This window comes from Oryzias melastigma, linkage group LG6 (assembly GCF_002922805.2).
Source record: "Oryzias melastigma strain HK-1 linkage group LG6, ASM292280v2, whole genome shotgun sequence".
Lineage (NCBI taxonomy): Eukaryota > Metazoa > Chordata > Actinopteri > Beloniformes > Adrianichthyidae > Oryzias > Oryzias melastigma.
In genome coordinates, this window is record NC_050517.1 from 34531324 (window position 1) to 34558107 (window position 26784).

At 43.7% G+C, this 26784-nt stretch overlaps 4 protein-coding genes across 5 annotated transcripts in view; 3 read left to right on the forward strand and 1 right to left on the reverse strand.

Annotated features, from left to right (window-relative positions):
* The first annotated feature begins 5 nt into the window (after positions 1 to 5).
* Positions 6 to 10233, forward strand: fnbp4 (formin binding protein 4). Of its 2 annotated transcripts, none has more exons than XM_024281318.1 (17): positions 6 to 153; positions 1133 to 1204; positions 1281 to 1411; positions 2184 to 2349; positions 2565 to 2712; positions 2822 to 2903; positions 2978 to 3322; positions 4881 to 5073; positions 5160 to 5275; positions 5345 to 5449; positions 6421 to 6554; positions 7357 to 7502; positions 7572 to 7867; positions 7959 to 8073; positions 9370 to 9563; positions 9634 to 9791; positions 9859 to 10233. In XM_024281318.1, the coding sequence occupies exons 1-17, from the start codon at positions 84 to 86 to the stop codon at positions 9944 to 9946; spliced, it is 2559 nt and encodes an 852-aa protein (XP_024137086.1). In that variant the 5' UTR covers positions 6 to 83; the 3' UTR covers positions 9947 to 10233. The 2 variants fall into 2 exon arrangements, with proteins under 2 accessions (XP_024137086.1, XP_024137085.1); XM_024281317.1 differs by having other exon boundaries at positions 14 to 207.
* A 1396-nt stretch (positions 10234 to 11629) lies between these two features.
* agbl2 (ATP/GTP binding protein-like 2) lies at positions 11630 to 20207 on the forward strand. The gene is made up of 18 exons (XM_024281316.2): positions 11630 to 11850; positions 12710 to 12830; positions 12957 to 13130; positions 14303 to 14410; positions 14524 to 14668; positions 14741 to 14996; positions 15206 to 15601; positions 15670 to 15812; positions 15895 to 16045; positions 16125 to 16251; positions 16328 to 16428; positions 17965 to 18077; positions 18152 to 18248; positions 18320 to 18418; positions 18481 to 18729; positions 18808 to 18873; positions 19599 to 19852; positions 19923 to 20207. Exons 1-18 carry the CDS (start codon positions 11842 to 11844, stop codon positions 19981 to 19983), a joined length of 2670 nt encoding a protein of 889 aa, XP_024137084.1. The 5' UTR covers positions 11630 to 11841; the 3' UTR covers positions 19984 to 20207.
* Positions 20208 to 20319: 112 nt separating this feature from the next.
* tmem17 (transmembrane protein 17) overlaps positions 20320 to 26784 on the reverse strand; it is a 10799-nt gene continuing 4334 nt past the window's right edge. Inside the window, exons 3-7 of the mRNA XM_024281388.2 lie at positions 22365 to 22503; positions 22137 to 22237; positions 21874 to 21987; positions 20581 to 20724; positions 20320 to 20512 (exon numbers count right to left, since the gene is read on the reverse strand). Of these exons, the coding sequence (XP_024137156.1) occupies positions 20435 to 20512; positions 20581 to 20724; positions 21874 to 21987; positions 22137 to 22237; positions 22365 to 22479 (552 nt within the window). The 5' untranslated portion in view covers positions 22480 to 22503 and the 3' untranslated portion in view covers positions 20320 to 20434. The remainder of the gene's footprint in view (positions 20513 to 20580; positions 20725 to 21873; positions 21988 to 22136; positions 22238 to 22364; positions 22504 to 26784) is intronic.
* The window catches only part of LOC112151801 (E3 ubiquitin/ISG15 ligase TRIM25), a 5495-nt gene continuing 2369 nt past the window's right edge, over positions 23659 to 26784 (forward strand). The window contains exons 1-3 of the mRNA XM_024280874.2: positions 23659 to 24268; positions 24338 to 24424; positions 24499 to 24732. Of these exons, the coding sequence (XP_024136642.1) occupies positions 23687 to 24268; positions 24338 to 24424; positions 24499 to 24732 (903 nt within the window). The 5' untranslated portion in view covers positions 23659 to 23686. The remainder of the gene's footprint in view (positions 24269 to 24337; positions 24425 to 24498; positions 24733 to 26784) is intronic.

The following is a 26784-nucleotide window of genomic DNA, read 5'->3' on the forward strand; positions in this document are numbered from 1 at the left end:
TTGACACGGACCGGAAGGGACACCTCTTCTTTGTGTCGGCTTCGAGCGGCGGTGCGAGAACTCAGGCAGCCAACGAGCCGAGGATGGGCAAGAAAGGTCGCCTCGCAGGCGCAGCCGTGGGACGAAGAACGATCCTGCAACTTTCCCCTCCCGGTAACCGCGGTGCGAATGTCGGAGAAAGGGAAGAAGCGCCTTCGGGATCCGATGGTAGCTTTCTCGGCACGTTAGCATGCTAGCATGTTAGCTAATAGCTTAATCCTTCGCTGTCAAACTGCAAAGAAACTTTACCAAAGAGTTGCTACTTTATTTATTTGATGTTAGTGACAAATAATTATTTTCAGTAAACGTACTTATAAATGAAAGGTGAGTTTGAACGTTGTTTACCCTAAACTAATCTCACCGTCAGGTAAGGCCTTTATGCTAAGCCAGCGGCTAAGTCGTAATTTTCATTTTCTTGTCAAACCAGGGCGTCCAGGACATTTTTCTGCGGGTCAGGGTTATGTGATTTATAGGACTGTTGCGTGTATCTGCATTTACGATAATTTTGGCTTCACTTTTGATGTAAAAAGTTAATATTCTATTTTCTATAATATTCTATTTGTCCCCATTCAGTTTCAGATCAGGAAAGCGTAACTGGTGTGTTTTTAGTAAAAGTTTAGCACATAATTAATTTTAAGCTAACTCCACTGACCTGAGTTCATTTGTTTCTGTGGTCCTGCAACCATATTAAAAAACAAACATTATTATAAACTTTGAGGGAAAATGTCTTCAAAGAACTGGTTAGTTATGTAGAAACTAAAGTTATGCATAAATGTAGTGATGGAAACTATAAACACTGAGAAACTATTGAACTTTCTGCACAAGAATCAGTTAGTCAAACATCTCACCCTGAGTTAGTTATTTGTTGCTGGAGCCTATCCTATCATCTCCCACGGCATTCACTAAAGGGAAACGCAGAGATTCGCCAGTTAACCAGTAAAACAGGTTTAAAAAATGAGAGCACGTTCCAAACAGAGAGAACCCATAAATCTGAACCATAAACCTTTTGTTTCTTATAGACACTTAGTCAGCCAGTTTGTGGCTGCGTTAAACAGTTTAAAAAAATGTTTCTTTGTGATCATTTTCTGTGCAGATGAACAGGATGGAGATGGACACAGATTTGGAAGACGAACGAACCCAAACGCGCCAACAGTGAAGGCCACCCGTAAGTTCATGGCATGGTGGACGGGGTCTTCTCCATGAGGTGTGAAGGTCTGAAGTTGTTTTTCTTGTTCTTGTAGAGGGTCTGACCCTCCTTGGAGCCTATGAGGACAGTGAGGAAGAAGATGCTGGAGATTCTCAACGTTCAGCTGCAAATTCTCAACACAACCAGCCAGCTGACATTGACAGCACTTTGGCCAATTTCATGGCTGTGAGTATTCTAATTATTCAGTTATTTAAAACACACTTGTTTTAAAACGCCTCTGGAATGTATTTGTATTTTTTCGGTGAGTTGAAAAAAAAAGAACGCTGCTGGTTGAGACAGAAATCATTTAAAGCAACGATTCTCTTTCCTTCAGTGTCTAACATTTGGGAAAAAAGTAAAAATACTGTAAAATAATTTTAATCGTCTTTCTTTATGATCATCCTTAACTTGAATGAATGAATGAAATGGTTTATTTCAAGCAATCAGGTCATAATACATGAAATAACATCACATAATGAATCACAAGTAGATCGCTTGAAAGGGAGTGGAAAGAAGCGAACTTATATAATCCCACCCCGACTCGATCATTTTCTGGTTCAGGACTTAATATAAAATATTAATACTCTACAATAAAAGATTCAGGTTATAAAAGATCATTAATATCAGTGATGTAATCAAATTTAAAAACATCCACAGACAAATCATTTATATTAATCAGTAACAATAATTGAAATATTCTCATTAAAAAAGACAATTTGTGCAGATTGTATTCATCAAAGAATTATTATAATAATACATAAAGTAATAATAAGTTGAAAAGAAAAAAGATCAGGAATTTGTGCAGAATCAGTGCTACATCACAGTTTAGGAACAAGTTTAAGGCCACGTAATCGTTCTTTTTTGTTATGACTGAGAGACTGTGAAGGTCTCATTTCAAGTGAATTGTGCTCAAGTTCAACTTCATGATGTTTTTTTTCGTTTTTTAATATTTCTGCAGGAAATTGATGCCATCACAACTCAGCCAAGCTCCGAAGAGGCAGCAGCTCCGCCTGCTTCTGTGCCGCCTAAACCTGAAGCTAAAGCACAGCCGTCAGCAACCGATGATGGACATCAGCAGCAGAGTGGAGACTTTGAATACGATACGCAGAACTCACTGGCTGGAGGTACGATTCCCGTCTTCAGGACTTCATTCCTGCGACTGAAGGAAATCTTTTGACTCACCTGGCTGATAAAAAAAATCAACATCCAAAGATACTTTTGTTGTTGAGCATCTTGCACAGCAGAAGCCTCTTCTGTCTTCTCGTGTTGTTTAAAACCTCTTGTGTTTGGAGGTCTTGTCATTTTGGTAAACGTCAAACGAGCTTCGTTTTTGTCTCAGTGGGAGTTGAGATGGGAGACTGGCAGGAGGTTTGGGACGAGAACTCTGGCTGCTATTATTACTGGAACACTCTGACCAACGAGGTTTCCTGGGAGCTGCCACATTATCTCGCCGATCAGGTGCAAAGCCTGGGACAATATTCCAACAGGTGAGAAGAGAAGATCGCTTCCCTTTTTATCCAGCGGTATGAAATAACATGATTAAACCCCAGATCAGGTTCCAGCTGTGCACTTAGAAGTCATTTTGCATGTTTCTAGTGTCAACGGCAAAGGCACGGCACATACAGCATACGTGGCTTCGACAGCAACCCCCCCAGCGGTGAAAGAGACCAAAACAAAGGCCAGTTCAGTTCACCCAAACGTGAGTCTGCTCATCTGTGTTTCTGCTCCTCTGAAGTGTTTTCTGTCCAACAGGAGGTCATGGAGAGCGTGGTGGCCCTCACAAATGAGGAGGAAGAGCACAAAGGAGTGGCTGCGTCTCTTCTGGCTCCTCTGATCCCGTCGGAAGTCAAAGAAGCAGAAGAGAAGTGGAGGAAAAAACTGCTCAAAGGTCTGGATGAACCGGAAAACAGCCTGGATACGGAAGAAGCTCTGAAGCCCGTAGGGTCTCCCTCCACGCCCCAACGGGAGTCAGAGTCGGCCCCTGCCGTCCAGAAAGATCTCGCCATAAAAAAACCATCAGGAGAAAACCCAGAAGCTGATGAAGACGAGCCAGAGGAAGACACGATGGAGCTGGAACTGGCTCTGGAGAGAAAGAAGGTGGGTTGTAGATGGAGCAGAGTTGATGATTATTCAGTGATGACAAACTAAAACTGTTTGTGTTTTAGTTTGAATCGGCTCCTAAAGCTTCACAACTCCTGACTGCACAGTAACATTTTGTTTTTCTACTTTTCAAATGAACAAATAACACTAAGTGTTCAAAGTTTCGACTCTTTAAACTGCATTTCTGATCAGTTATGGTTCTATTCAGCTGAAGAATCTAAAACAAATTTCTCTCTGCTCTTTTGTAAATGGATGTCCGTCCTGACTTCTCTGTCGTGTTGGTGCTTTATTGATCCAGATCGCTGTAGTTCTGAACCAGGATCAAAACTTTACCCTTAACGTAGTTTATCTCTTCCGTTGTGAAGAGAGAGCTGAGCCTGAAAGCAAAGCTCTCAATTTACTAGTCGATCTTTGTTCCAGGACTCGGCTTTCTATGGTTAGGAGTGTAACGGATTACAAAACTCACAGTTTGGATTGTGTCACAGTTTAAGGATCACGGTTAAGATTATTTTTTGGATCAGTAAAAAGAAAATGAGATAAAGGCCAAAAATGTATTTTTTGAAAAGCTTCCAAACATGCATTAGGTAAAACATGGTCTAAAACATGATCAAATGGTTTTGCCTTTTGCCAGGCCACAGTTGTAAATTTATTAAAAATGAACAGAAATCCTTCAAAAAGGATGAGATAAGAATGTTAGCAAGCTACCAGTATTAAAATTCCAACAGAGAATTTTTAGCTTCCAAATATTTCTGAAAAAGCGCAGAGCCTCACCTGCACATGTTCTACCAATAAAGCATAAATATACATTGTATCAAAACATTTGTTCATTGAGGCCTTTTTAACATCTTTGAACACAAACATGTATTTTCTGATTACATTTACATGTCTTGAGGAGTTGAGATTTTTTTTTATGCAACTTATTGACTTTTTGTGGTGCTATAACAGGTGAATTTATCCCTTTGGGATATGAATAAAGTTCAATCCAATTAGGTTTTAAATTATTATTTGTATTAATTGTCTTAGGTAACATTGAAATATTTCATATAGTAATTATTATCCGTAGGATGTGCAGGTGAGGCACTGAGCTTTTTAATAATATTTAGAAACTTAAAGTTCTGTTTATTGAAATGGTTTTGGTTTTAATGGTGATGGTAGTTTGCTGACGTTCTTATCTCGTCCTTCTTGAAGAATCTGAAGGAGTTTTGTTACAATTTTGGGATTTTATTTCATTTGAGAAATAAACTGATCAAGCAGGAATTTCCTGAAGGAGATGCAGGATGAATAGAAAGGATTGAAATTGTGCTAAAAACGGACTCCAAAATCCATGAAAGTCAAAAGATGATCAGTAGAATCTCCAGTCTGAGTGATGGATGTTGGTACTTTCATGAAGCACGACGACCATCACAGATCTTTACTTACATCCATGGATTTTTGCCTGTTTTAGAGAATAATTTTAACGTTACTGATGAAAACTAAAGAGGTTCATGGATGCTGTGAATTGTGGTGAAAAACCCAGACAGGAAGTGATGAAGGTGTCTTATCACCTGCCCCTCAGGCAGAGCTGCGGGCGCTGGAGGAGGGCGACGCCAGCGCAGGAGGCTCCAGCCCGTGTTCCGAGGCCAGCCAGGAGGCGGCCGGGTCCAAAGGCGTTCTGCTGAAGAAGAACCGCTGGAAGAGCGTCTTCCCCTCCGCTGCCAGCCCGGACTCCAACAGCAGGAGCTCCGACGTGCCGGACGGCACAGAGACAGGTGAGGGTCTGCGCAGGTAAAACCTGCAGACTTGAACGTGTTTTCAAATTCACACCTGGAGTTAATGAAAACGTCGTGTTTTTTAGCTCCGCCTAAAGTTTTAGAAGGTCTTGTGGAAGAAGAGAAGGAATCCGACGGTTCTGAAGACAAAACCGCCTCCAAACCTTCCATAAAAGAGGAGGTTGAAACGCCGGAGCTGAAGGTGAGCTGCTCACCTGTTGGCGTGACCTGAAGCGGTTGTTGTTTTTGTGTTAACGTTGTTGAAATGCAGTTTCAGATCGGAGAACTGGCTAACACTTTGACCAGCAAGATGGAGTTTCTGGGGATTAACAAGAAGACCATTTCAAACTTCCACCTGCTGCTGCTGCAAACTGAGGTGAGAATTCTTTTTCAGGAGCCGCTCATGAAATATTCAACCGTTCATTCGCTCGGCGTTAAAAATACTCATCTGAATCCATCATGAAGCTGTCGCTCTGACCCAGCAGCTCCTCCTCCCCTCTTTGTCTCCTCTTGCCTGTAACTCCTCTTTTTGTTCTTTTTCCCTGCAGCTCCTCCCCCCGTCTCCTCACTCTTCTTCATCTCCTATTCCCTGCATCTCCTCCTCTTCACTCCTCTTTGTCTACTCTTCCCTGCATCTCCTCCTCTTCACTCCTCTTTGTCTACTCTTCCCTGCAGCTACTCCTCCTTACTCCTCTTCTTCTCCTTTTCCCTGCAGCTCCCCCTCCTGTCTCCTCAGTCTTCCCGGTCTCCTGTTTTCTACAACTCCTCACTCCTCTTTACCTACACTTGCCCTGCAGCTCCTCCTTCTGTCTCCTTTTTCCTCCTGTCTCCTCATTACTCTTCATCTCCTCTTACCTTCAGCTCCTCCTCACTCATTCCTTTTTTTTCTCCTGTTTCCTCCAGCTCCTCCACTTCACCTCCTCTTGCTTGCAGCTTCTCCTTCTGTCTCCTTTTCCTTCTAGCTCCTCCTCCTGTCTCCTCATTACTCTTCATGCCCTCTTGCCTGCAGCTCCTCCTCGTCACTCCTCTTTGTCTCCTTTTCCCTGCTCCTCCTCCTCCTCTTTGTCTCCCGTTTCCTGGTGCTCCTCCTCACTACTTTTTACCTCCTCTTGCCAACAGCCCCTCCTCTTCATTTCCCCTTCCCTGCAGCTCATCCTCGTCACTCTTCCTTGTCTCCTTTTCCCTGCAGCTCCTCCTCGTCACTCCTCCTTGTCTCTCTTTTCCTGCAGCTCCTCCTCACTACTCTTCACCTCCTCTTGCCTTGCGCTACTCCTCCTCACTCCCCTTTGTCTCCCGTTATGTGCTCCTCCTCCTCACTCCTCCTCTTGTCTCCTCTTGTGGTTGCAGACTCGTATCGCTGACTGGAGGGAGGGCGCTCTGAATGGGGTCTATCTTCGCCGCAGGCTGCAGGAAGCTGCGGAACACATAAAATATTATGAACTTAACGCCACTCCTAAAGGCTGGTCCTGCCACTGGGACAGGTACGCGCTCCTTACCTTTCACATCTATACCTCCCTCGCCCCCCAAAAGTCTTACGGTGTGACTACAGCCCCCCCAGTGCCGAGGTTGCAGACTTTATAACATGACTTGGGGAGAAGCGTCACCAGTCCGAATGGATCAGAAAAACGTACCAGAACTCTGGGGGTTTTGTGTGGGGCGCTCCGTGTCCCGTTAACTGACTCCTGAGCCCCCTGTTGTGTGGGGGGGCGTTTGTAGACCGGTCTCAGTAAAGAGAAATGGGGAGGGGTGTATCTTAGAAGGGTTGGATTCGAGGGACAGCTGTGCCCTTTACAGGACTGCAATTCCCAGAATGCAAAGCAGCAGAGCGATGCCTTGGGAGCAACGAGTGTCCGCCATCAAATAAAAGGTGAAGATGGAGCAATGACGGGAGCCCAGCAGGTCAGACCAACTCTTATTTCATCTGTCTTTCTGAATTTTTTTTTTCTATTATTCTGATGTAAATGAACTGATGATGATGATGATGATGGTGATGATGATGCATATGTGGGAGGAGCTTCCTCCCTGCTGTCTGGGAGGGAGCTGCTTGTCTGAAACAGAACAAACATCTACTGTCAGGACCTAGAGATGAATAGTTGTGCTTTAGTTGTTCTTGAGAACCAGGTGGGTTCCCTGTCCAGAACCGCTCATTGGGCCCTTGTTCTGGACGCTGACAGTTTGTGGCCACGCCTACTTCCCCTCTGTCTCCAGGGCTTCATGCTCCTCAGCAGGAGTCAGAAACGGCAGCTGAGACTCCTGTCTCCTTCTCTGTTGTTCCATTTCTAGAGAGCACAGACGCTATTTCTATGTGAGGGACCGGACCGGCGCCTCCCAGTGGGAGTTCCCAACGGAGGAGGACAAGGAGGAGGACGCCGCCCCAACGCAGACACCGGGGGACGCCAAACCGCCCGAACCAGCGGCTGTTCCTGCAGGTCTGTGGATGTTTTCAGCTCGTCTTTTCTTCATTTCGGTTTTTAACGTTTTCTTCCGGATCTTCTCAGAACCTCCCGCTTTTCCTGCTACCGATCCTCCTCCGCCTCCTCAGCCCGCCACGACCGCCTTCTGGTCCCCGTCCCAGCCGCCACTGCCCAGCAGCCCCCCTCCACCCTCCCGCTACCCCCCTCCTCCGCCTCTCCCCCCAGACTCCCCGCCTCCCCCTCCTCCCCCTCCAGACAGCGATGGAGAGATCATGGAGGTGGAGATGGAGATGGACGACGAGAACGACGAGGAGCCCCCGGCGCCCGGAACGGAGGAAGACGGGAGGTCTCTGCTGGTGTGCGGTGCCGCCGGCCTGAAGGTGGGCGCAGCTTCATCTGGTCACAGTGTCGTGGGTCGTCGGTGCTTGAATGCGCCTCCTTTCTGTTTCTGACTTCCTATTTCTGACTCAGGACATGGACCTGAGTCCTCTGGGGAGGGGGCAGAAACGTAAAGCGGGGCAGATGGGTAAATCCATCACCATCGGCAGCAGTCCCATCCTCTACACGCAGCCAGTTCCTAGTGCAGGTAAAAGCACCTGAACCACTCCCACTGTTACTGACACGATGACCATCTGAGCTTTTTAGCTTTCTTCTCCCAAAGTTGGACTTTAAACTAGAAAAGCTCTATTACGTGAGATAATGTGAGTGTGAATGCTTTTTACTGAAATCAGTCACTAAAGATGCTGAAGTTTTTGCTGGAAATGGTGACGCAATTTACTTTAATTGATGAAGGGATTTGCTGAAAATGCAAAAGCTATTTGCTAAATGTTAAATTTTCTTAAAGACTGCAAATTTCGTTAAAGAACTCTGAAAGAACGCTGAAGTACACCTACATTTCTGAAAGTTTTGTTGTAAAATTGCTTAAAAATCCCTAATACATGCACATTTTGCAAAAATATTTTGTGTGGTGTTTAAATGTGATCTAAACTCCAAATTTGCCCAAAAAACCTCAGTAGATGCCAAATTAGCCAACAATGGCTAACTCGTTGCCTAGCTAAACTCCAAAAGAGCCTAAATTTCCTCAGTAAGTTAGTCAAAAATGTTAGTTTGGTGCTAAAATATTAGCAAAACTCTAAATAAGCCTGTAAAAACGTTAACAAGTTGACAATATATTAGCTAAGCTGCTAATTAGCATAAAAACCTTAGTAAATCAGCCAAAAAAGCTATCACGTTGCTTAGATAAAAGTTTAACTGCAAAATAACCTAAAATTCCAGTAAAATAAATTAGCCAAAAACGTTAGCATGTTGCTAAAATATTAGCTAAACTCCATTTTTTTAAATGACTATAAAAGATGAAAAGATAAACCATGAATATATTAAAAGGTTTGTTGCTAATCTACTTAAAATGTTGTAATTTGAAGACTTTCTCATTCATTTTCTTAGGGCTGTGAATGTTGACGTGTGATTGTTAGTGTGTGAATACAACATGGAAACATGACTAAATAAAGGTGGTGTCACATAGGTGAGGTTGTGCTTATTAAAATGATACCGAATAAGAAAGCAGGTAGTCTTTCACTTTGAAAATACAGAAAAGTAGTGAAAATTTTAAGTTAAAAAAATAAATGTTCTAAATGTGCAATTTTGTGTTTTATCTCATGTGATTATTTGAAGATAATAAGTGGCTGTAATAAAAAAAAAAAATCAATGGCGATTATTCGCAATTACTTTTATCCAGATTTGCAATTATTAATTAATTTTTTAATCGATTCCCGGCTCTTTTTAAATATTTCTAAATGTTATTAATTATTCAGACCAAAACTCATTTGAGAAACGGTGAAAGAGCATGAAGACGTGGTCTCCTCACACTTTGCTCCGTCTGCAGTGCCTCTGATTCCTGCCACGGCCTACTGGGGTGTGCCGGCCATCGCCGCACCTCTGCTCCCCTGTGAGCCTCCTCTTCCTCCTGTCCCGGCTTTACCTCCTCAGCCACCACTGCCTCCATCCAATCCACCCTTTGAACTTCCTGGACCAAAAGCACCGCCGGTAGAAAAGATCAAGAAACCAAAGAAGGAAAAGGTGAGCGTGAGTCACCGACCGCCTCCTTCTGTCTTTAAACCGGAGACTCATCTGACCTCCTTCTGTCCAGACCAAGAAGAGTAAAACCAAAATGCCTTCGCTGGTGAAGAAGTGGCAGAGCATCCAGAAGGAGCTGGACGAAGAGGAGAAGAGCAGCTCCAGCGATGAAGACCGAGATCTGCTCAACAAGAAGAGCATCGAGGAGTGGAAGCATCAGCAGCTGCTGACGTGAGCGTTCTGGCCTTCAGTCTGATCTGTGATCCTTCCTGCTCTAACCGTCGCTTCTGCTTTTCAGGGGGAAAGCTTCGAAGAACGCAAACTTTGAGGCTCTGCCTGAAGATTGGCGGGAACGCCTCAAGAAACGGAAGACGAACATCACGTAACGGAGACACCGCTCTGCTGTCACGTACAACCGTCATCATTTAGTCTAGAGAAGCAGCGGCTGCGTCGTGGGGGGTTTTGGATGTAGATGTGCCAAAAGTCGGGTTCCCTTTTGTTTTATGGTTTTGTACAAACACGTGGAGACGTGCACGGCCTGCTGCTCTGCAGGGAGCTTTATTTTATGGAGCATTTTTACAGACATGTACAGAAATGAAACTTCGGGTGGAAAAGGGAGAAAATGTTCTTGAACTTGTATATTTTGTATAAAGTTATTAAAAAAAATTCCAAAGATTTCAGCTGCTATTGATTTTTTATTAACAAATACATTTTTTTAAATGTGTAATACTTTTATTTAAAGCAGGGATTTCAATCTCATCTTGATTCAGGGAACGGATTCAAGTGGGCTGGATTAGCAAGGGCGGTTCTGGGCATAGGTCACCTAGGCAGCTGCCTAAGGCACCATCTGCTGGAAGGAGCACCAAATTCTAATGATTTGGCTCTACTTTATTTTTTTTGTTTTATTTCTTACAGTTTGACATCTCATTTTGTTTAAAATGTATAAAATAATAAAAACATAAAATAGCTAATATTTTTTTGCCCCACGTAGTAACCCTTCTATCCTGACTCATCCTATCCTACTACTACTCCTCCAATCCTCCCCGTCTAAGTTAGGTGGGGGGCTGGAGGCGGCGTTGCCGCTGTTGGTGCTTCTTTAAAATGTTGAGGATGAAAAAGCACCAAAAAAAACCATCAGTTCCAGATTTAAGGTCAAAAAAGGAAAGAAGATGAAGAAAAACTGACTTGAAGCAGAGGTGTGTCTGTTTTATTTGCGTGCAACTGTTTGAAATTTCATCCAATTTTAGGTAAAAAAATATTCATGTTTTTGGTTGGAAAAGAAAACTTTAACTGGCTTAACTCCTCCTTTCACAATGGAAATCCACAAATCTAATTGCGTTTCACCGAGGGCGTCGTGCAGCCCAGGGCCGGTCCTGTGGACCAGTAATAGTAAAATTTCTAAAGTCAACTTGTTATCTATAGCTTTTTTTGTCTCTTTTGTAAAAAAAAAACAGCCTTAACCAACCTAGTAGCCTAATCACTTATCACATTGTTTATTTTTATATCTCTTGTTGCCGGTCTTGCGTTTCCTTTGCTCCACTGGTGGTGGAATTAAACATAACGGTCATTTCTTTAAAGAACTCTAACTCGCCACAGAAATGGGTAAGAAACTTGATTTTTTTTCCCCTCAACATCCTTGTATCTTTTTCTATTCCTTTATGGGCCGGATTATACCATCCGACCCGTGGGCCGTACGTTTGACACCCCTGATTTAAAGGACCATTTATAAAACATTTCCGTATTTAGCCACATTTCCTATCGTTTTTATGCAGATGACGTCCTGCTTTTTTGCTTCAGAGATGCAACACTGAACAAAATTAATGCTCCGGTTGTCACAAAGAATGGTTTAGACATGAAAGGAGCACATTGACTGGTTGGTAAAGCATAAAAAAGAAATGCAACTCTTTTTATTACAACTCTTCTATACAACTCTTCTATTTTATTTTCTCTCCTTCAGACGAATTTTTGATTCAGTTTTGATTCAGAAGAGCTTTTATTTTGTTAAATAGTTTTATTTTTTAAAACTGAGATTTAATGTTTATTTTAGTTGTCCTGTGAAAGAGCTGACTGTTCCTGCTTCTGTTTAATTTTATTATTTTTTACTTCGTGATTTGATCAGACCATCCTGCTTTAGAAAGAAACTTTTACCTTCCGACTTCCGGTTACCGTCTCCAAGGCAACCAGTGTTTTTTCTGGCGGCGGGTTGCTGGGCAACGCGGCCTTTCGGGGCCCACAAGCGGCACGTTTTTCCCGTCCTTGACCCACAAAGGTTCCGTCAGAAATGACCGCGGTAAGTCTGAACCGACACCGGAGGAAGGACATTTAGAGCCGCGCGGGCGGCAGAGATGAAAGGTGGAGGGTTAGCGGGAAAAGGAGGGCAGATTCCTCTGATCTCAGCAGAAATGACTGCCATCATGGAAATTTAAATACGGAGTTTCTGAACTATTCTTATCTGGGGGAAAAAGCAAATTTAACTTCGCGGTTGTTCCTAATATGATCAGTTAGATCCGAAAAATTAATAATGGATGAAAAATAGATGATCGTTTTCAGAACTCTGTGCTAAAAAAAAAAAAGGTTAAATCTGGTAAAAAAAAAATAAAGGAAAATGTCATTTTCTGCAAAATTTTAAAAGAAAATCAATGAATTTTTTTGTGACTTTTGATGCAGAAAGGTCAGATGTGTCATAAACATGGACATTATTTACCAAAGTCTCACACATTAACCATTACAGTTATAATATAAAATAAGTTCATTAAAATTAACCTTTTTTTTCTATTCTTTATTTGTTCTTCTCAGCCATTTTTTACATAATACGTTAAATGATCTGTGTTTTATAGAAGACGTTTTCACTGAAACATGGAATATTATTAAAAACTTAAACTCACTTATGCAAAATCTGAGTTGGTTCCAAAACAGTAATATGTTAAATCACATATTTAATGATCTTCATATAAACAGGAGCAGAATTGTGTTTGTTTTTGGTGTAAATTCCTTCATTTTTGTCTGGAATATGAAACATCAGAAGCAGAGACAATTTTTTTTCACGTTCTTTCAAATTATTTGTGTGATTTGAACATGTTTTTGTGTTTTAAACCCAAAGAAAACTTAAGTTTGAAGTATATTTAATTTTTTTTTGTCATTCTGGTCAGAGAACCCAAACATCGGCCTTTGCATCCTCAGCCATCAGGAACTTGCTGAAGAACTTCCAGCTGGACGAGTTTGACCCAAACGCAGAAGAAGATGAGGAGAACCTGGAGAAAAGGCGACAGCGTACGTTTTTTTATTATCACTGAAGATGCATCTGCTTGGCTCCTCCCACATAACCTTCAGTGGATCAGGAACAGTGACTGACGCATCCGTGAGTGTGCAGTGACAGGTTTGTGTCCTTCTCCACAGTGACCGTAGACCTCCATCAGAGCCTGCGCTCCCGGCAGCTGGTCATCAGCTTTGTCGGGGGCCGGCCTGTTGTGGGTCTCAGAGCTCCGCTGGACCTGGTGGACCTGTCGGCGGTCTCCCAGCCCCGCTGGCCCGTGGAGCGGGAGGTCATCAGCGACGTCATCGAGCACATAGGTTCCCCCATTTCAGTAGCAACTTCTGGAATGCCAGAGACTGTATAATCCTCTATGTCAGGGGTGTCAAAAACAATCACACAAGGGGCCAAAATCCAAAACACACCTTTGGCTGAACAGGATAAACATTTATTTATTTAATAAAACTTTAAAGCATTAACTTTTTAACATTATCATTAATTAGATATTTAACATTACCAGCAATAATGTTAGTGTGAATGCTATAAGCTGAATTTGGCCACTAAAGATGCTATTGCTGATGATGCTGAAATTGATAGCTAAAAATGCTGAAGCTGATAGCTAAAAACACTGAAGCTGATTGCTAAAATCACTATTGTAATATCTGAAAACGCTGAAGCTGATAGCTGAAAATGCTGAAGTTGATAGCCAGCTAAAATATGTGCTAAATCCCAAATTAGCCTTAAAAAAAACAAAAAAATCTTAGGTTAGTCAAAACAGCTAGCCTTAGCTAAAAAAATATCTAAACTTCAAAATAGCTAAAAAAAATGAGAAATTATCCAAAACAGCTAGCCTGTAAATATTAGCTAAACTATAAAACACCCTAAAAAAAGTCTAAATTATCAAAAACAGCTAGCATATAGCTGAAATATTAGCTGAAATAAAAAATGGAGCCAAAAAAGGAAAAAAAGCCTAAATTAGCCAAAACAGTCAAGATGAAGCTGAAAAAATAGCTAAGCTTCAAAATATCCTGAAAAACTGAAAAAAGCGTAAATTAGCCAAAACAGCACGCATGTAAATATTAGCCTAACTCCAAAACAGCCAAAAAACTTTTCAAAAAGCATATGTTAGCCAAAACAGCTAGCATGTTGCTGAAATATTAGTTAAACTTCAAAATAGCCTAAATAATCTTAGTAAATGCCAAAGAGTCAAAAAAGCTAGCAGAATTCCAGTTTTTAAAACTTAACCATAACTTTTAAACATAATTATTAATAATAAAAAGGCAGGAATATTATTACAGAATAAATCAACTTAAACCTTAAAGAACTTTCAATATTTTACTCTTCATAAAAATATATTTTGCCAAAACTATATAAGTTAGAAATAAGCAAAAGATAACATCGGGCCATTAATGAGAATAAAATAAAATGATCTGAAGGGCCGGATCCGGCCCCCGGGACTTGACATTGACACATGTGCTCTTTGTGTTTGCAGAGTGGGACCCCCCACAGCACGAGCCGTTCTACGAGCCCACTGGGCTGGAGGAGAGACCTGAGGCAGCTGCAGGAGAGCAGGCCAAGCTGGTGTTCTGCAGTGACCCCGGTAAATGTTCTGCAGCCCTGAGGGCATGAGGGGGTTCTCTTTAGAGGTTTCTGTCTTCAGGGTTTGTAGTGAGTTTCTGCTGAACCACATCCTGTAACTCTGAATCTTTTCAGCTACGAAGCATCCCTACTTCAGCGGCTCTGTGGGGGGCAGCAAGGAGCCCATTAAGAGCCCTACCCCCTGTGACGACCCCTCAAACTTCACCCTGGAGTTCGAGTCCCGCTTTGAGAGCGGGAACCTTCTCAAAGCGGTCAGAGTGTGAGTCGCCCGAATGTCGGACACGTTTCCACAGCAGTCCCGGTCTCATCATCCTGTGTCTTTCCCGGTCAGGGGTCTCCATGACTACCAGCTGACGCTACGCCCGGACCTGTACACCACCAAGCACACGCAGTGGTTCTACTTCCGAGTGAGGAAGATGAGGGCCAGAGTCACCTACCGCTTCACCATCATCAACCTGATGAAGAGCAGCAGTCTGTACTGCCACGGCATGAAGCCACTGCTGTACTCGGAAAAGGCTGCCAAGGAGAGGGGCGAGGGGTGGCGCCGCGCAGGCGCCAACATCCAATACTACCAGAACTGCAGTCAGGTCAGAAGTTACTCACCTCCAGATGCACAAATCCATAAAACAGATCCTCAGAAATGGAGAGGTCCACGTTTGATGGAACCTTCTGATCTGAAAAATGGAAAACATTCTGCTGTAAAACCTGGATTCATCAGCAGGAACAGCTAATGGTCTGTTCTGGAGGTCTGAGGACCAGGAACCGCCTTCATGCATCAAATCTTCTCTGTGTTCAGGATCCTGAAGAGAGCAGTGCCAACGCCGTGGCCTCCTACTCACTCACCTGGACTCTCCAGTTCCCCTACGAGTCCGACACCTGCTACCTGGCCCACTGCTACCCGTACACCTACTCTCACCTGCAGCGCTACCTGAGGCAGATTCCTCCCGCCGCCGCCTCATACTGTAAAGTGCGGGTTTTGTGCCACAGCCTTGCCGGAAACGCTGTGTACATTTTGACCATCACATCCGAGTCCACCAGCAGGCGGGAGGCCGCTCACAAGAAGGCCGTGGTGGTGACGGCCCGCGTGCACCCTGGGGAGACCAACTCATCCTGGGTGATGGAGGGCTTCCTGGACTTTCTGCTCGGGGACTCGGAGGACGCCCAAGTTCTCAGAGATAACTTTGTCTTCAAGGTGGAGAAAGGGTTGGTCTGTGCTGCTCCTTTGAAAGGCTTTTATTTTGAAAGGCCCTGTCTCTGCAGGTGGTGCCGATGCTGAACCCGGACGGCGTGGTGGTGGGAAACTACCGCTGCTCTCTGGCCGGCAGAGACCTGAACAGGAAATACAGATCTGGACTCCGAGACTCCTTTCCCTGTGTGTGGCACGCCAAAAACATGGTGGAGAGGTGAGAGTTCTTGAGATCCCATCAGCCCTAGCACCTCTGGAACCCCCCTTCTCTGTAACTATGCTTTAAAATCCGCCCCCAGACTCAGAGCTGAGATGGAAGTGCTTCTGTATTGTGACTTCCATGGACACAACCGCAAAAACAACGCCTTTATGTACGGATGCAGCGGCCGACAAGACCAACTCCAGGAGAGAGTCTTTCCTTTGATGATGAGTAAGAACGCAGGCAGCAAGGTGAGTTCCTCCTGAACAGGTGAGGGCGTCATCCTTCCTCTCTCCACCCAAAGATGAAAACATCTCCCTTCCATCTCAGTTCTCTTTCCAGAGCTGCAAATTCCGGGTGCAGAGGAGCAAAGAGGGCACCGGACGGATCTTTATGTGGAGGCTGGGCATCCAGAACAGCTACACCATGGAGACCTCCTTTGGAGGATCCACTCTGGGTGAGCAGACTTTCTGAAGGTGGCCTTTGTACTGTAAAGGTGTGGATGTGCTTCATCATTATCTTCTTCTCTTCAGGAGACAGGAAAGGAACGCACTTCACCACACGAGACCTGAAGTCCCTGGGCTTTTATTTTTGTGACACACTGCTGGACTTCTGTGACCCAGATTCAGCAAAGGTGAGGGTGGACCTTTCCATCACCCAAGCTGAGGTCACTGAGGTAGTCGATGAGATCCTCGATGGCAAGGCTCCTGGGGTGGATGAGATTTGCCCCGAGTACGTCAAGTTTCTGGATGCTGTCTTGGCTGACACGTCTCTGGGGCTTTGTATGGCAGTCAGGAACCGTACCACTGGGCTGGCAGACTGGGGTGGTGGTTCCCCTTTTCAAGAACGGGGACAGGAGGATATGTTGCAACTACCAGCCTCTCTGGGAAAGTCTGTGCCAGAGTATTGGAGAGGAGAGTCCATCCGATCGTCGAACGTCAGATCCAAGAAAAACAGTGTGGTTTCTGTCCTGGTCGTAGAACGGTGGACCACCTTTAGACTCTCTTTAGGGTGCTGGAGGGTTTGTGGGAGTTCATTCATCCAGTTCATATGTGTTTTGTGGATTTGGAGAAGACCATGTCTCGCGTGGTGTCCGGGGTCCGGGGAGCCTTTCTGAGGGCTCCAGTCTCTGTATGACCACATAGGAGCTTTGTTCACATAGGTAGCAGTAAGTCAGACCTGTTCCTGGTGCACCTTGGACTCCAGCAGGGCTGCCCTAGTTTTTATCCGTTGTGGTGAAAAGAGAGAAAGCGAAGCTCTCAATTTACTAGTTGATCTTCGTTCCAATTCTTACCTGTGGTAACGAGCTCTGGGTCGTGACCGAAAGAACAAGATCCCGACTACAAGCAGATGAAATGAGTTTCCTCTGGAGGGTGGCTGGGCGCTCCCTTAGAGATAGGGTGAGAAGCTTGGTCACCTGGAGAGAGCTCGGAGTAGAGCCGCTTCTCCTCCACATCCAGAGGAGCCAGTTGAGGTGGCTCGGGCATCTGGTCCAGATGCCTCCTGGACGGCTCCCTGGGGAGGTGCTCTGGGCATGTCCCACTGGGCGGAGGCCCTGGGGAAGAAGACTACGCCGAGGCGTTTCCAGGCCGAACATTCTGATCCTGGTTCTGGTTCAGTGAGGTTTGGACAAGCAGCAGTGAGACATGAATGAGTGTAAACTCAGCACCTTTCTTTCCTGTTGGGCCTCCTAGAACCCAGAACTTTCATTTCATGGCATCTCCTTCTTCAACAGGACTTTGATAGAAACAAGAAGGTCCCTTTGGTTTTCAGGGTCAGATTCTCTTTGTTCTCTTGTTTCTCACAGTTCAGAACCTTTCTGTTCGTTTCTATGGTCTCTAACGACTGATAGATATCAGTAGATCTTCTCTAGAGCTCTGACAGGCTTGGATTCTGGTCCCCTTATCTCAGACCCATCAGAAAGTCCTGATGATCTCAGGTTCTGCTGGATGAAACATCTGTTCTCTTTTTCTTTCATTTCTCTACTGATGAGAAGAACTCAGACGGAACTCAAGAAACATCTCACAGTTCTGAGGAACCAACATTTTACGTTAAACTCTAGAAAGTAATCTGTGGAACCGTCAGAGAACTTAAGTGAAGAACACTGGTCTCCTGATGTGGCGTGGACACGCTGCCATTTTTCTCCCCTTGAACCTTTTTGTGTTTCCAGGTCGTCTTCTGCTCCACAGAAGTGGAAACGCTGTTGAAGAAGAAGGTCAGAGGAAGAAAAAGCAAAGATCTGGGAACTAACAGCAGCATCTCTCTTTCTGACCTGGAATCCAAGTACAGTAAAACACAGTCTGTCATGGAACTAATCCACTGATCAGCTTGTGTGATCAGTTCCCTTTCTTCCACAGCACCAGTGGATCCGACAGCTCCGACTCAGACGGACCGCCAGTTCATCTGCTGAGTCAGACAGAAGCTGCTCCTCCTGAGGAACTTCAGAGAGAAAAGGTCTGCTTTCTGTGAAAGGACAGATGTTTGAACCTCAGACCGACCACACGATGACATCACTGTTCTCACAGCAAACTGTTAGGAGGAAGAAGCACCTGAAGTCTCGGAAGCAGAGGAACCGGAGGCAATCAGGCAGAAGGACAAGGAGCCGCCAGCAAACTCCGAACACTGTAAGTTTGACTGGACCGAAGCCGTTTCTTGTTTTCTGGGAATGAGACCTATTCCTCGGCAGGAGTTCGATCTTCATGGTCCACCGGTCAGAGAGCGCTCTAGAACCGAACTGGATCCTTCTCGGCCGGAGTTCGATCTTCGTGGTCCCACAGTCAGAGAGCGCTCCAGAACTGGACCGGATCCTTCTCGGCAGGAGTCCGATCTTCGTGGTCCCACAATCAGAGAGCGCTCCAGAACTGGGCCAGATCCTTCTTGGCAGGAGTCCGATCTTCGTGGTCCCACGGTCAGAGAGCGCTCCCGGAGATGGCAGGTCTGAGCTGGAGATGTCTCTCATTCAACCGTCCAGAGATGTCATCTTTCCCTAAAGAGCGTCCTAATGTCTGTGCAGCTGACCCCCCATCCTGTGGCTGATCTCAGCAGAGTGTCCCCCCGACAGAGGAGCAGGCCCGGGCAGGTAAAGATGTGTTGACCCGGCAGCTCTGCAGGAGGGCTGCCAGGATTAGTCGAATAATCACGACGAATCGACTATTAAAATAGTCGATGACCAAATTAATAGTCGATTAGTCGTTACTTTATACTAAATTAAGTCAGAGTGTAGTAAAGTTGAAAGTTATAATGGCATTGTGCTAGATATTTGGACTATTTTGGCATTTATTAAGATTTTTTTAGGCTATTTGGGAGTTTAGATAATATTTCAGCTACATGCTAGCTATTTTGGCTAATTTAGGATTTTTTCTGGTTTTTTGGGCTCTTTTGGAGTTTAGCTCATATTCCAGCTGCATGCTAGCTGTTTTGGCTAACTTAGGATTTTTTCCGTGTTTATTCGCATTTAACTAATATTTTAGCCGGCTATCAGCTTCAGCATTTTCAGCTATTAGCTCCAGCGATTTCAGCTATCAGCTTGAGTGTTTTCAGCTATCAATTTCAGCATCTTCAACGGCCAAATTCAACTCACAGCATTCACACTCACATTATTGCAGGTAATGCTATATATCTAATTTTTACTTAGTTTAAAGCTAATGATGGTTAAGATGTGAGTTTTACATCCACCTTTCACATGACCCGATTAGTCGACTAATCTGAAAAAATAATCGTCGATTAGTCACCTATTAAAATAATTCCTTGTGGAAGCACTAATCTGCAGCACTCCACACAACCAAAGCTGCTCTGCATTTTTAGGGCAGAGGTCAGAGAAGCACCGCCAGCCCGAAGACCAAAGCCGCCCCCGCCGTCCCCGCCCCCACGGCGCTTTGCTCCACCCAGTGGCGGTGCTCCACCCAGGTGCTCCACCTGAAGACCTTTGTCCTCCCCCCACTGCGGCAGCAGCTCCGCCCCCACCAGCCTTTCTCCTCTGGTGTGGACCACAGAGGTCACCGAAAGACGCCTCACCTGTGTTCTTCAGCACCTGTCCCGCCCTTCATGCCCCCCCTCAGGTAAAGGTTTAGTCTGGAAAGCAATCATGGCCCCTCCCTTACTGACAGATCTTCTGCCTTCGTCCAACAGGTTCAGTCGGCATCTTCTCAGAGACCCCCAGAGCCCTCCACCCCCCCACGAAGACCACTAGAGGCCTTCAGCTTTGTTCGTTTTTAACTTTGTTTTTATTTAAGCTGTTACCTGGTTGGGGGGGGGATTCCTGTTTTCAACAGATCCGTCACAGTTCAGGTGTCACTGAGAACCAGAACCGCCATGAGGACCCATCAGTGGGTGGAGATCTTCTCTGTGACCCAGCAAAGGCCAAGTTTGCAGCTTCAATCGCTGCAAAAATAAACTTGTGGTTTTAAAACCTTGCTGCGTGCTCATGAGGCTTCAGGCGCACTCATTCAATCAGATCCATGATGACCTTCATGGTCTTCAGAACCAGGTTTGGAGCCGGATGTGAGGAAAGCATGACAGAGAACAGTAGAATAAAAGGCACTTTATTCACTTTCAAGACATACAAAAATAAATATGTACAGTAATGCTTGTAGAACCAGAGACGGGTCGGTTTTGGGTCCGTTGGGGCGAAGCTTCAGACGTCAATCAAACTGCCGGAGGTGGAACTGGCTTCCCGTGTGTCTGACCATGTCCCGCAGCGCCACGAAGCCTGTGAGAGCCTGGAGCAGAACCTCCATTCAGAGACGGGCTCCTCAGAACTTCAGCGGTCAGCGTGTCGGAACCGTACCTGTGTGAGGACGAAGCAGCAGAGGACCAGGTGGACCGCCCTCTCCAGAGGCTGGATGAGCAGAGCTTCGTTGAAGAGCTGGAAGAGGACCAGAGGAAACTGCAGGAGGATGCTCAGCAGCCAGAAACCCGCCAGCTCTGGGACCTGTCAGACACAGAGATCACCTGCTGGGCCGCGTTCAAGACCACGACAGTCCCTTCCATCACCACTCACAACAACGCAGATTCATCAAACCAAAAGAAGGATTTTTTTAACGCTACCTCCAGAATGCACACATTTTATTTTCAAAACAAAAGTTTGATATTTTATGAATTAAAAGCACGCATTATCTTATGCTGGACAACAGTAGTTACTAGCTGCCCAGAAATAATCCTATTTGGGACAGATAATTACAGAAGCCGAAAACGCCTGTCCTACTTTTTTTTATTTTATTGTTTTCTAGTGATAAGGAGATAATCAATGATGAAGGAGGAAGCGTCCCGCACTCCCTTTCTAGCACGAAGATGCAGAGACTTTGTTTTAAGTCTATTTATTTTGTGGTTAACAAGAAAAACAGAAGAACACTCCACAAAAGTTGAACGTTGAATATCAGTGCTGATATTCAACGTTTTCTCTGATAAACTGCTTTGTTTTGCTGCTGATGTCTGGAGTTCAGTGAACGCACCATGCAGACACACTCTGCAGACCTGAATTCTGTCAATCTGTCAGTGTTTGTCCAGGGTTTTGGGGGAAATTAAGGGAGGGGCTGGTGCATGAGACTAAATTAAGACGTTTAAAGAGCATAGATCCACAAATAAATAAAAAATAGACTAAAAACAACTTTTGTGGAGTGTTTTCAAACAGGTGAAGTCTCTGTGTCTCTGAAAGGAAGAAGGGGGCGTATCATTCTCTGTTCTTGATTATCTCGTTATAACGAGATATATAACGAGATTAAAAAAAAAGAAAGTAAGGCTTCTGTAGATCACCATTTATTTAGATAATAAATTATTTGAGGTTCTGTTAAACATTAAAAAAAATAATTTAAAAAATCACATTTTGAGAGATGCTATCTTCTTTTTATATTTTTGCTTTTCTTCGTGTCAAAAAATAGGCATAATTCACATTTATTATTAGAAAAAAACACAAGGTTACAAATGCAAATTTCTTAGAGGCTAAAGTAAAACTATGCAGCTCCTTGCAGGTTTTGATCAGTAGAAAATTAGTCAAAATGGATGTTTTACTGTTAAAGGCTACCTGGTTTAGTGAAATAGAAATAAAAAAAAACTCTGGCTGTGCTGCCTTCAGGTGTCCCACCTTCTCCTGGAGGTTCCCAGCGTAACCCAGGTATAGTCTGATGACCTCGATCAGCGTCATCAGCAGCAGAACTGTCACCAGGATGAACTTGTAATAGTCTGGTAGGGCAGGATACTGAGAAAGACACAAAATACTAGTTTCCTGACGACATTGAACTGTTCACTTCAATAATAGTAGAAAACTGAAAATGAACAAACACTGAACAGCTTTTATACTGTTTCTCATTTCTGCTAGAACCTCGTCTCAGGTAGTTTCAGACTCACCTTCAGGTGAAGCATGATCGTTTCGCAGATCCACCACCAGGGGAAGAACCACATGTTAAAGTACAAAGACATCTGGAGCAGCAGGCTGAACTGAACGCGTTCTGAGGACAGCAGGAACAAACTTTCAGCTCACAACATGGATCAATAAAAACTGAAGCTGATGGAGACCAGAGCTCCATCCAAGCTGCGCTAACGTCAGGGCTAACGGCGGCAGCATGCTCGGTTTACCGTGAGGGAAAGACGCCCCGGTGTCTTTGGGAAACTGCTCAGTGCGACTCTGATCGAAAAGGACGTTACGGGAAAAATCCTCCAGACGTTTCCTGACGGCGTCGGGAAGCTCCATGCTCCGAGAAAGTCCCGTTCAAACCAGCACGAGACCGAAAAAACAAACAAAACATAACAACTCCAGTGTCCAACAAGAGGAGCTGCCGATTCCGACGCTCTCAAACGCAGCTGAAGTTACCATAGATACCAGGAGTCTCGCGTTGATACAATAGAGTAGATCCCGCATCGGCCGCTACTCCCTATTGGCGCTAAAGAGCCGCGGGGCCGCCATCTTTGACCGGTCACCCGCTCCACTTGATGAAATCTGTTTTACAGGCGCCACGAAGAGTTCTCGCGCTTAATCAGTGATAACTCTCTGAATACTCAACTGATTCCCACACTTTTATTTGCTGTAAACATCAAACATGTAGCTATGATGCAGTACACATATGGGCTTAACAGTCATAGAATATACTGATATAAGATGTCTGGTGGGTTTTTACCAAAATACTAACATATTAAGGCAAAAGAACAAAAACAGAAAAACCCTCAGCTATTTCAGTATATGATAAGAATATTTACATTTTAATTATATATATATATATATCCTTAAAGTGATCTGCAGTAAAAGAAAGACTTATCAAAAAAATATGAAATCAGGGAAATTAATAACAAAATTAAAACCAGCATAAAATTACAAAAAAACAGTCAGCAATAAAATACATAACATTTACATATAAATGCTATAAAACAGTAAAAGAAAATAAAATGCCACCAACTATTGAGCATTAAAAGCCGTTCTAAAAAGGTAAGTTTTTAAAATCATTTTTAATTTTAGATAATAAAGGAGATAAAAAAAACTGGGTCTTATAGTGTTATAGATCTTACAGTAAAAAACTGTTTTTGAAATATTTTTTGAGGCACGTGGGCTTGGTAATATAAAATAATATAATACAATAAAAAGGCTGAAATTCATGTAGCACGCATGAGGTGCATTAGATTTCACCCGTAAAGGTCCGTCTTCATGCACACCATTAACCACATGACCGTATGGATTTTAGGAACTGTAGAATTTATGTTTTTTTTACTTTAAAGATCATTTCATCTTGTTCATGTTTTCTGCTTCAAAACTTGTTCTTGTTGCTGCCTTAAAGCCCCCAAAGCTGTTGAGTTAGCATGAAAAGGAAACTGATCCTCCTGTTTCTAGGAATCTGGAGGACAGGAAGCTCCTCCCAACTCTGTAAGTTTTGATTTTAGAGAAAGTGAAAGTGACAGAGCTGCAGAAGATGGCAGAGAGATGTGGACTCCCAGACTCTCTGTCCTGCACGGTCTGCCTGGAGGTGCTGAAGAACCCCGTGACCCTGCAGTGCGGTCACAGCTACTGCATGGACTGTGTTCGTAGTTACTGGGACCAGGAGGATCAGGGAGGTGTGTACAGCTGTCCTCAGTGCAGACACACATTTGCTCCCAGACCTGAGCTGCACAGGAACTTGGTGCTGGTTGATTTGTTGGCAAACATGGCCGACACAGGACCAGCACCCCCTCCAGGTAAGGATGAAGTCAGTCCAGGCGAGGTGGAGTGTGATTTCTGCTCTGTCAGGAAGCTGAAAGCTGTCAAGTCCTGCCTGGTGTGTCTGGCCTCGTACTGTGCCACACACCTGCAGCCTCACTACGAGTCTGCTGCTTTCAAACGGCACAAGCTGGTGGACGTGTCCGTCTCCATCCAAGACAACATCTGCTCCAAGCATGACAAGCCGCTGGAGGTCTACTGCCGCAGCGACGGTCAGTGTGTCTGTCTGCTGTGTGTGATGGATGAACACCGAGGTCATGATACTGTGTCTGCAGCTGCAGAGAGGAAACTCAAGCAAGTGAGAACAGATTTGGTTGAAGGTTGATTTCAGGAGCAGACTAACAACAACAATATTTTTTACTTTTAGCAACAATTTGGGAAGAAGAAGCAAAAATATCAGCATGGAGTTCAGGAGAAGCAGAAGCAGCTGCAGCAGCAAATGAAGTCATTGCAGGTGAGTTTTTTACGACAGATCTGAGGCGTTTGCTCCGCAGGAATTCATGACAGATCTTCTGTCCTCCCCGTCAGCGCTCTAAAGATGCAGCTCTTGATCAGAACGAGAAGGCCTACGCTGAGATCGTCTCGATGGCCGAGAGGAGGCGTTCTGCTGTGAGGGAGATGATCAGAGATCAGGAGAAAGCTGCCATGACCCGAGCTGAAGCTCTGATGGAGCGAATCCAGGCGGAGATCAGGGATCTGAGGAGGAGAGAGGAGGAGCTGAAGCAGCTGTCGCTCACTGATGACCACATTCAGTTCCTCCAGGTACACCTGAACTAAAGAGCCATCCCCATGAAAACTGTTTTTAACATGTTGAGGCATTTTTCTGATGGTAGAGGACATTAAGAGAGAAAATTAAGATTAAAAATAGAAAAGATGCATTACCTACAATAATGGTAGTGTGAATGCTTTTGCTGAATATGCTGAAGCTTTTTGCTGAAGAAATTTACTATAATTGCTAAAATTGCTATAGGACTTAAAGTTGGAGAAATTGCAGCAAGTGAAAAAAAAAAAAAAAAAAATTGAAAAATTCTGTAAAATTTAAAAATGTGTAAAGTTACGAACAGAGAATTAACCCAAAACCTCAGTAGATGCCAAATTAGTCAAAAAAGATAACATGTTGCTAAAATACTAGCTTAACTAAGAATTAGCCCCAAAAAACTCAGTAGATGCCAAACTATGCCAAAAAGGTATCACATTGCTAAAATATTGGCTAAACTCAAGATTAGCCCCAAAACCTTTAGTAGCTGCCGAATTAGCCAAGAAAAGCTAACACGTTGTTAAAATACTAGCTAAACTCAAAATTAGCCCAAAAAACTCAATGGAAAGTAGCCAAACAAGCTAGCAGGTTACTAGTCAACCCCCCCCAGTAGATGCCAAATAAGCCACAAAAAGCTAGCATGTTGCTTAAATACTTGCGTAACTCAGAACTAACCCTTAAAAACCTAATTTAATGCCAAATTAGTCAAAACAGGTATGAGGTTGCTAAAATATTAGCTAAATCAAAATTAGCTAAAAAAAAACTATATATGCCAAATTAGCCAAAAATTCTAGTAGTTAACTAAAATACTAGCTTAATTCTGAATTAGCTCAAATAACCTCAGTAGATGCCAAATTAGCCATAAAAGCTAGCACGTTGCTCAAATATTTGCTTATCTCAGAATTGGCCAAAAAAAAAGCCCAGTAGATGCCAAATTTGCCAAAACTGCTAGCACATTGCGAAAATATTAACTTAACTTAGAATTAACCCTAAAACCCCTGTAAATAGCCAAAAATGCTAGCATGTTGCTAAAATATTAGCTTAAGTTAGAATTAGCCCAAAAAACCTCAGTAGGTGCCAAACTATGCCAAAAAGGTATCACATTGCTAAAATATTGGCTAAAGATTACCCCAAAATACTTCACTAGATGCCGAATTAGCCAAAAAAAAGCTAACATGTTGCTAAAATACTAGTTTAACTAAGAATTAGCCCAAAAACCTCAGTAGATGCCAAACTATGCCCAAAAGGTATCAAGTTGTTAAAATACTGACTAAACTCAAGATAAGCCCAAAAAAACTTCAGTAAATGCCGAATTTGCCAAGAAAAGCTAACACGTTGCTAAAATACTAGCTTAACTGAAAAGCCCCAAAAAAACTCAATGCAAAGTAGCCAAACAAGCCAGCAGGTTACTAGTCAAAAAACCCCAGTAGATGCCAAATAAGTCACAAAAAGCTAGCATGTTGCTTAAATACTTGTGTAACTCAGAACTAACCCCTAAAAACCTAATTTAATGCCAAATTAGTCAAAACAGGTATGACGTTGCTAAAATATTAGCTTAACTCAAAAGTAGCCCCAAAACCTCTATAGATGCCAAATTAGCCAAAAAATCCAGTGGGTTACTAAAATACTAGCCTAATTCTAAATTAGCCCAAATAACCTCATTAGATGCCAAATTAGCCCTAAAAGCTAGCACATTGCTAAAATAATAACTTAACTTAGAATTAACCCTAAAACCCCGTAAATAGCCAAAAATGCTAGTATGTTGCTAAAATATGAGTTTAAGTTAGAATTAGCCCCAAAAAAACTAATTTGATGCTAAATCAGCCAAAAAAGATAGCACATTGGTAAATACTAGCTTAAATCAGAAATAGCCCCCAAAAATCAGAGAACATTTCAATGTGGGCCCCAAATGGTTTACTGTTGGGCTGAATTGGTGGGCCTCAGGTGGGTTTGTCTGCAGGTTCCATGGTGACCCCATATGTGTTTGACCACACTGGTTTAGGTGGGGACTCAGTGGTCTGGATCCCTACGCTAACCAGCAATTCAATTCAATTCAA

Coding starts and splice junctions, on each gene's coding strand:
- agbl2 (XM_024281316.2), top strand. Junction 16,429..17,964: donor GTGACCCAGATTCAGCAAAG/GTGAGGGTGGAC, acceptor TTGTGTTTCCAG/GTCGTCTTCTGCTCCACAGA. Junction 18,730..18,807: donor AGCGCTCCCGGAGATGGCAG/GTCTGAGCTGGA, acceptor ATGTCTGTGCAG/CTGACCCCCCATCCTGTGGC.
- fnbp4 (XM_024281317.1), top strand. CDS start 84: ATGGGCAAGAAAGGTCGCCTCGCAGGCGCAGCCGTGGGACGAAGAACG. Junction 5,450..6,420: donor TGCTGCTGCTGCAAACTGAG/GTGAGAATTCTT, acceptor TTGTGGTTGCAG/ACTCGTATCGCTGACTGGAG. Junction 7,868..7,958: donor GCGGTGCCGCCGGCCTGAAG/GTGGGCGCAGCT, acceptor TTTCTGACTCAG/GACATGGACCTGAGTCCTCT.